Source organism: Papaver somniferum, chromosome 5 (genome assembly GCF_003573695.1).
Source record: "Papaver somniferum cultivar HN1 chromosome 5, ASM357369v1, whole genome shotgun sequence".
In the NCBI taxonomy this organism is placed as follows: domain Eukaryota; kingdom Viridiplantae; phylum Streptophyta; class Magnoliopsida; order Ranunculales; family Papaveraceae; genus Papaver; species Papaver somniferum.
Window position 1 is genome coordinate 130,701,075 of NC_039362.1, and position 8,207 is coordinate 130,709,281.

The following is an 8,207-nucleotide window of genomic DNA, read 5'->3' on the forward strand; positions in this document are numbered from 1 at the left end:
CAAATCAAAAATGTATTGCCACAGAGTTGGGGGAAGCCTCGCGCACACCAAGTTAAAAGGAAAAAAATAAATAATATATGCACATATTTTCCACATATTTAATGTTTTTGTCCCGCCACACTAAATCAAAAATACATTTTCAGGGGGGGTGAAGCCCCGCGTACACTAAATCAAAAATACTTTGTCACGGGACGGGACAAAACCTCGCACACACCAAATTAAAATAAAAAATATGCCCGGTGCGAAGCACGGGCACAAATCTAGTAAGCTTTAACAAAAGGAAACTTTGTTGTTTGGTCCTAAGCCCACAAAGTTAGTTATAGTAGGGTCCAACCGTATTTTTTTTTCATTTAGAGGTCCAAAATTAATTAAAACATGGAAATGACCATAATACCCATTGTTACCAAACGTGTGTGTTTACACAGTCATTATATTGAGTACATATCTGTTACACTGATTATAAATTCGAGTACATATCTGCTACACTGCTTAAAAATTCGAGTACATATCTGCTACACTTCTTACAAATCTGAGTACATATCTGTCGCGCTGCTTACAAATAGAACACGTATCCGCTAAACTGCTTACAAATTCGAGTATATATCTGCTGCTTACGAATTCGAGTATGTATCTGTTGAACTGCTTACAGGAAAAGTACATGTTTGTTAGAATCAATGATAAATAAATTAGAAAACGTTTTACATCACATATATTGTAGGATCATACCATTACATCACATATATGTACCTCTTTAATACAAAAGAGGTACAGTTTTGCATGATTGAACAGGGTGACATAACCACTAAAAAACTAACCAACAAAATTAATGTCCATAAGAAGCTACTGAATATCTACAGCAAACCCTGAAAGTGATTATCAAGGATCGAGTTATACATAGCAAACTAGAGTAACATATTAGGATGCTTTGCACAAATGAAAATGTAACAAACAACATTTCAATTTTCTTACCACACAAAGAAGCTGTTGCTTTCCAGGAGTATCGGCTCCGTGGTTGCTAAATTTTGCTTCCAGAACCGCTATTAGCGCAACATTATCCTAATTGAATGGAAAAATAGAATAATACAGGGAGTAAGATTCTGGGAAAGAATCTAAGCACCAACTAACTGCATAAGAGACTCCCAAAGAAGAAAAATCACCTTAAGAAGTCGAGACAAAGCAGCTTTCTTCTGAGTGATTGGGACCACAACATCTGTCAGTGACTGAGCAGCCTTATTGAATTCGACCTACATACAAAAGTAAATTGTTTAACATGTGAACCAACAGAGTAACAATAAATCAAAAGAAAGTCTGTCATCTCCAAACCTCGTATTTCTTCACATGGGAAAATCTGTCCCTTCGGAAAAATGTTGCACAACCATCGATAGCATAAGTCCCGGTATAAACCTACAGTGAACAGATTCATTATCACAAACTGAATATTTGGAGTTTATGACCATTAAATCAAAAATGTCCGCAAGCAAACCTCTGTTGTCTTCCTCTTGTAGAGATCTTGATAACCATGTTTGTCCAACTCAGGGGCGAAAAATTCATCAAAATGATCACTTTGAACCTGAAATAAGAAATGATTAGCTTTGTTGCAACTAAATCCTTAACTTAAGGATTGGCTATGTGGACATAATCTTGAATCCAAGCTAATACAACAATTTCATATCTAAATAACTAATATGAGACAAGAATAGTCTTTTTCTTATTTAGTATCCAGTTCATTATACATGCACTGGAATACCATGAAAAGGAAAAACCAGAATGGCTTCTGTCAAAATTATTTGATGTAAGAGAGAAGTTTGTAACAGTACGTCATATATGTACTGCATATTCATGAACTAAAAAATCAATTGCATGTCAAGAAGAAGTGATGAATCCATGCATATAACTGAATCAAAGCACATACTTCAGTATTACACATACGTACTCATGGATCAAACCCAAAAACAATAGCAAAACTCAGAAATATAAACGAATCAAAGCACATATTTCAGTATTACACATACTTACTCATGGATCGAACCCAAAAACAGTGGAAAACTTTTGAATATAACCGAATCAAAGCACATACTTCAGTATTACACATACGTACTCATGGATCGAACCCAAAAACAATGGAAAAACTCTGAATATAACCGAATCAAAGCACATATTTCAGTACTACACATACGTACTCATAGATCGTACCCAAAAAAATGGCAAAAATTTGAATATAACCGAATCATAAGAATTTTGTATCAGTACGTCGTATACGTACTGTCAATTCATACACAAAAGCAAACTGTATCAAACCTAAAAACATAATAGCATCATGAAAATCGATTTGATCTTCATAATACAATCGGAAAAAAAATCAAATGAAGAAAAACGAACAAAATAATAAAAAAAGATGATTAAAAAACATACCCGGAAACACAAACAAATCTTCTCGTCGTAAATCATAACGATGCATCATCATCATCTTCTTCTTAATAAATTGAGTTTCTGTCAGTACGGGATATACGTATTGTTGCTTCATATACAAAAACAAACTGAAACACATCTAAAACCAACAAAATGGAAGTGGTATAAGTAAATCTAACAATGAAATGAACAAAAAATATGATTATTCATCTAGATCTGGTAAATAATCAACAAATCAAACATGGAGATATAAAAGCGTAATCAAACACAACAACGATTCGATCGTGAAACCCTAAAATAAACATTGATTTGATAGAAACGAGAAAGATTGAAGAATTTTTTTTGGATCTGTACAGAATCCATAGAAGAAAACGAATATGAAAGGTTAATGTTCTTCTCGTGCTTATAATCCCTGTTAAATAGGGAGGATTATTTGTGGTATTTTTAAATTTCACATTAGTTATCCCCCACGTGTAAGGACCTGAGCTTAAAAAATTAGGTCCATTTTTATGTTTTCTCTTAATTATGGACCTCTGTTTACTGGGCTTTAGTGGGTGGACCTGCCACTAACTAAGAACACTATAATAGGATCTATAGGTAATTCCTACTTAACAAAAATAAAGAAATTTACAATACGTTTTTTATCGACCCGTAAAAACGGAATCGTGAAAAACGGTAATGAGAGTCCGCGTTTTAAACATCCCGTTTTTGAGTCGATATACATCTGAGTCATGTCGTTCCCGCAAACTCAAAAGAATAACAACCATCTTCCTTCCTCTTCCTCTGAATAATATCTCCGTTTGCAGACGAGAAAACACGAACTCCGAGAATTATTCAGGCCTCCGACTACAGTTTTGATTTCTGCTGGTTAGACTTGTTCACAATATAAGGTCAGTATTAATGAATTTTGGTAAAAATATCATCAATTAATCGTCATCATATGAGGTTTTAATCATACAAACTCTTGGATGTCATCAGTCATGTCAGCTACCTCCACCAGTGGAAGCGTCGCAGGCGCCACCTCTGAAGATATATTTCGTCTCTCTACCGCCATGGATTCTACAGATTTAACTGAATCTTCTTCAAACTCTACCGTCACACAAACCTTGCCTTTCTCTTCTGGAAACCCTAGAATTGAAGAAATCAGAGGAATTATGCATCTCTATCGCGATGATTCTTCTAATTCAAATCTTCCTGTAAGTAGTTTATCTGATTCCAAATTTTAGAATATGAGCTCAATTTGTGCTGAAGCTTTTGCAAAGTGGTTTAATTAGTATTTTGATTGAGATTTTTTGTTTGGATTGGTGTTTGTAGGTGGGGAGGAAACCACTTGTTTGTGTACTAGCAGTACCTAATCACATGACTTATGCAGACTTTTGTCAATTTTGTGGTTCATTCATTCAACATATACTTGAGATGCGAATAGTTAGGTAATACTTGCAAATGATTTTTGTGTACTAGCATTGATGGATTGGAACTCCATTACCCACTGTTTGATTTTGTTTTGGTTTGGGAATTTTCAGAAATGACGGAGATGAGGATCAGTATAGTGTTTTGATAAGATTTGATGGTCAGGAATCGGCAGATAATTTCTACAAGCATTTTAGTGGGAAGCGTTTCTCGTCTATGGAGGTATGATTTTCTTTCTGCATGTAGTATTCTGATGCAATTTTCTTCCGGTGATTTTGGTTGGTGATGTAATTAAAAGTTTGGAGGTTAAATTGATCAATGAAAAAGATATGGTGGTCTGAATGTAGTTATTGTTGGTTTCTTCTTAATACAGGTAGAGGTTTGTCATGTCCTTTTCACTGTAGATGTACAGTTCACAGCTTCGATAGAACATGCACACACTTCCCCTGCAAGCTCCACGGAACAGCCGTCTTGCCCAGTTTGTCTAGGTAAGTTCATTTGTTCTAGAATTGGGCATTGTCATTTCCTGACAGGTAAAGTCTCATGTAAGAAACTGTCTTGATGTTTCACTTGCATATCAGTAAAATTCTTGCTTTAGTTTTTTGTTTATATCTCTGTTCATACTCCAGTTTCTAATTAGTTGTTACTTAAACTTATGCAGAGAGATTAGACCAAGAAATGGGTGGCATTCTCACAACGATCTGCAATCACTCATTTCACTGTTCGTGTATCTCAAAATGGACTGATTCTTCTTGCCCGGTCAGTTCCTACTATTTTCATTATTACAGTAATCACTTTATAGTTGAAAGGGTATGATTTTCCTATATATTGCCGTGCGTCCCTGAGATTCATGAATATACATCATACACTCTATCTGTTTGTAGCAATTTGAACTTTAACGGGAAGTGATCCGAGTCCGACTCCCGAGTGAAGCTGGGTCTCAGTCTTTTGTCTATGATCCCTTATATATGCTAGGGATTGGGATGGAATACGTAGATTTGGCATTTATCCCTAACTCCGATTCCTAGAAGGCTAGAGCTTTGTCTATGTTAATCTGTCTTTCTGCTGGTGCTCATTCTGGGTTAACACAAGTTGCTCAATACTTGAGATTGTTACTTCTTATTGGATTCTTGCTTTTTGCGGGTTATACACTTTTTATCTGGAGCATTTTGAACTTTGAAGGGAAGTGATCCAACTCCTATATGAGGCTATAGACCCGCACATCTTTGTTTCTTTATATTCCCGTGATTGTAATTGATTACACAGATACGGCATTTGCACCTAATACTTAAGTTTGCGTCAATACCTAGAATTTTGTTATGTTGATCTGTTTACCACAAGTTACTCAGTTGTCGAGATTGTGACCCCCTATATAATTCTTGCTCTTTGAGCAGTGGTATGTGCAATGATTTATTACTGAGTTACTTATATTCTGTAGTCTTACGATTGATTGAAAGTTTATGTAAATATTTTTTGCGATTGACATAAATTCCGAATTTGATTCCAGGTCTGTAGGTACTGTCAGCAACAGCCCGAGAAATCCAAATGCTCTGTATGTGAAACTCTTGAGAATCTCTGGATTTGTGTTATCTGTGGGTTTCTCGGCTGTGGAAGGTAATCACAACGCTGAATTTTTCTATTTTTGATGCAAAGCATGATATGTTCATAGCAAAGGTTCAGGTGACAGAAGAATGATCATTTTTTACGATAGTGAGAATGTCATCACGATGTTTCTGTAAAACTCAAAAGAAGCCTATGTAGCCCTGCCTTTTTAGCTTTAGAGTGTGCTGCTCGATTTCCATTTCTTCTTACATGATCACAGCTCCAACTTCCTAAACTGTTTAGTTGATGCTTGATCACTATGGTATCCCCTACCAATGAACACGAGGGTTAGCATCATCTACTGCCTTAACCACTACTTGATTATCCGACTCAAAAACAACTTTACATTGATGAAGATGGCTAGCTTATGTGACTGCTTCCTCCGTTGCCATTAAAGAATCTTCCTTTGACTTCATAGGATTGCCTACCAGAATCGTGAATGATTAAACTAATTCCGCTAGGTCCATCTTCTACATTGATTGAAGCGTCTACATTAATTTTCATGTAGCCCTCTGGTGGAGGGATCCACCTTCCATCCTAAGAATTAATTGAGATAGAAGAATTATTTGTTCTGTATGAAAGGTAGGGGGGATAATGGATCTCCCTGCTGTATCCCTCTTGTGAGTTTAAGAGCCAATTAGAAGGATTGAAGTACCTGTAGTTGAAATACACTCGTGAAGAATGTTGCACCAGTCATCACTCCATCCAAGACACTTGAAAGTTTTTAGAAAAAAGTCCATTCCAACCATCAAAGGTTTTGGACATGTCTAGCTTAATGGGTTATTATCCAGTGTTGTCTTTAGATCTTTTCATGGCGTGGCTTTCTGGTGTCATTTTTTATGTGATTTCTAGAGGTCATGATAGAAAGAGAAAATTAATTGAAATAAATCATTTATGATTTTCTGGTTATTCCTCCTTATGTCCTCATTTGGCATATTTCTGTTCAGGTATAAAGAAGGTCATGCTATCAGACACTGGAAGGAAACACAGCACTGCTATTCTCTTGAATTGGAAACTCGACGTGTTTGGGATTATGTTGGGGACAATTACGTTCATCGACTGATCCAATCCAAAACTGATGGAAAGTTGGTAGAGTTGAACACTTGTATGCATACTGGTGATTATGGAAGTTGCAAGTGCAGTAAGGATTTTGGAACCGGTGAAGTGCTCTTCAGCAGCAAACTGGAAGCCGTAATACATTATTTTTATTTTGTTTTTTTCTTTCTGCTTCGCATCTATTTTCCACCAAGTTTTCTCGTGTTTATGGTCTTATGCATGACCAGCTCCATACGTTCATGCAGATTGTTGATGAGTATAACGACCTTCTTACATCCCAGCTTGAGAACCAAAGAACAGTAAGTGTATTTCCTAGTTAATCCTAAGATGCATAATGTTTATTTTACCGCTCAAGTATGGATCTTCGAGCATAGCTCTCTGATAGAGGTTTTTATTTGGAATATCGGAGATCCTTATACACTTTTTTGAGCTGTTCTACTAATGTTTGTATCCATCCTAATTGTAGTATTTCGAGTCACTACTGTTGGAGGCAAAGGAGGAAACTGAAAAAGAAATTTCTGAATCTGTTGACAAGGCTGTTGGGTCAAGACTGCAGAAATTGCAAAGCAAGCTGGATAAGCACATGGAAGAGAAGAAATTTCTTGAAGAGGTAATTGTTGTCCAGCAGAATATCAGAATTCAATGTGTGTGTTCTTGATAACCAGCAAAACAAATAGAAGTTTGGTATCGTTTCGAATTCCTGTAAAGCTATTTCTTGTTCTTAAAGAATGTAAAATTGTGTGTAGGTCAATGTGAATCTTATGAAAAATCAAGATTTCTGGAAGTCAAAGATTCTGGAAATCGAAGAAAGGTATGGCTGTAATTCAGTAAAACGGTAAACCTGTAGCAGTTGATTAGTAATGAATTGTGATGCTAATTGATTGAATACTGATTGGTTCCTGCAGGGAAAGAAAAGCGTTAAAAATGAGGGATGAAAAGATAGAGGCCTTGGAGGAACAGGTAAAGACATGGTTAATCTAACAAGTCGGGCGTAACAAAGTATTATTCGTCCGACTTATATCTGTTACTGTTAAGATGGTTCTCATAATTCCTTTTCTTGTCTACAGCTTAGAGGTTTAATGGCGTACATTGAAGCTGAAAATACAGAGGAACAAGTATCTGCATCAAGTGAGATAACGAACGGTATGGTTGTATCCATGGAAGCCACAAATAGCAATGCTAAAAATGCATCTCGAAGTAGTAACAGAAGAAGAACTTGATCCATTAATAAACCCAATCTTGTAGCAAAAGTATTTTTTTAGAAATTTTGTGTATATCATAACTAGCTTTGTTACTCCCGTTACTGTATAAAAATTACAGTATTATCTTCTGTAGTGCCTACCTCTCTTTCACTAAGCTAATGACAGATGAAGCCAGAATGAGGACTTTTTAAACTTCATTTGCACACTTCTAATAACATTTTCAGTAGCATTGAGTGTGTCTTTGTTCAGAAGGCGGTGTCTATTTACTTAAACTTGCTTTGAGTCTATTGGTTTGTTTATCCTTGTATGTTGAGCTGAGCTTGCCTCACTCAAACCTCCCTTTGGACCGTTTTCGGGTTCACCTTGCCTCAGTTTTCCCCCTCTTGTTTCCTTATGCTTAGGGTAGTAGTATAAAACTAAATCTTTTACGCCTCTTTTTTCTTTAATGATGATTTGTTTATGATAACTAAGTAGCTATCTTTAAGATTACTCACATCACATGCATGAAACGATCATCTCGTTTACCCT

The 8,207-nt window shown here is 36.0% G+C and overlaps 2 protein-coding genes across 2 annotated transcripts; one reads left to right on the forward strand and one right to left on the reverse strand.

Moving 5' to 3' along the window:
• Positions 1–851: 851 nt before the first annotated feature.
• On the reverse strand, positions 852–2,493 carry LOC113279601 (carbon catabolite repressor protein 4 homolog 1-like). Its single transcript, XM_026528283.1, has 6 exons — positions 2,413–2,493; positions 1,484–1,570; positions 1,324–1,404; positions 1,158–1,244; positions 970–1,056; positions 852–863 (listed from the first exon to the last, which is right to left on the reverse strand). Exons 1-6 carry the CDS (start codon positions 2,446–2,448, stop codon positions 852–854), a joined length of 390 nt encoding a protein of 129 aa, XP_026384068.1. The 5' UTR covers positions 2,449–2,493.
• A 637-nt stretch (positions 2,494–3,130) lies between these two features.
• On the forward strand, positions 3,131–7,871 carry LOC113282714 (BRCA1-associated protein-like). Its single transcript, XM_026531773.1, has 13 exons — positions 3,131–3,299; positions 3,388–3,605; positions 3,724–3,839; positions 3,933–4,041; positions 4,193–4,307; positions 4,481–4,578; positions 5,327–5,433; positions 6,369–6,612; positions 6,723–6,776; positions 6,944–7,087; positions 7,224–7,288; positions 7,383–7,437; positions 7,545–7,871. The coding sequence occupies exons 2-13, from the start codon at positions 3,390–3,392 to the stop codon at positions 7,695–7,697; spliced, it is 1,476 nt and encodes a 491-aa protein (XP_026387558.1). The 5' UTR covers positions 3,131–3,299; positions 3,388–3,389; the 3' UTR covers positions 7,698–7,871.
• Positions 7,872–8,207: the final 336 nt, after the last annotated feature.

What these genes read in the sequence shown, in the direction of transcription:
- LOC113279601 (XM_026528283.1), bottom strand. Translation starts at nt 2,448, where the DNA reads ATGATTTACGACGAGAAGATTTGTTTGTGTTTCCGG. An exon ending in ACAAGAGGAAGACAACAGAG is followed by an intron (nt 1,405 to 1,483) that starts GTTTGCTTGCGG and finishes TGTTCACTGTAG; the next exon opens with GTTTATACCGGGACTTATGC. An exon ending in CCCATGTGAAGAAATACGAG is followed by an intron (nt 1,245 to 1,323) that starts GTTTGGAGATGA and finishes TTTTGTATGTAG; the next exon opens with GTCGAATTCAATAAGGCTGC.
- LOC113282714 (XM_026531773.1), top strand. Translation starts at nt 3,390, where the DNA reads ATGTCAGCTACCTCCACCAGTGGAAGCGTCGCAGGCGCCACCTCTGAA. An exon ending in CTTCTAATTCAAATCTTCCT is followed by an intron (nt 3,606 to 3,723) that starts GTAAGTAGTTTA and finishes TGGTGTTTGTAG; the next exon opens with GTGGGGAGGAAACCACTTGT. An exon ending in AGAAGAAATTTCTTGAAGAG is followed by an intron (nt 7,088 to 7,223) that starts GTAATTGTTGTC and finishes AATTGTGTGTAG; the next exon opens with GTCAATGTGAATCTTATGAA.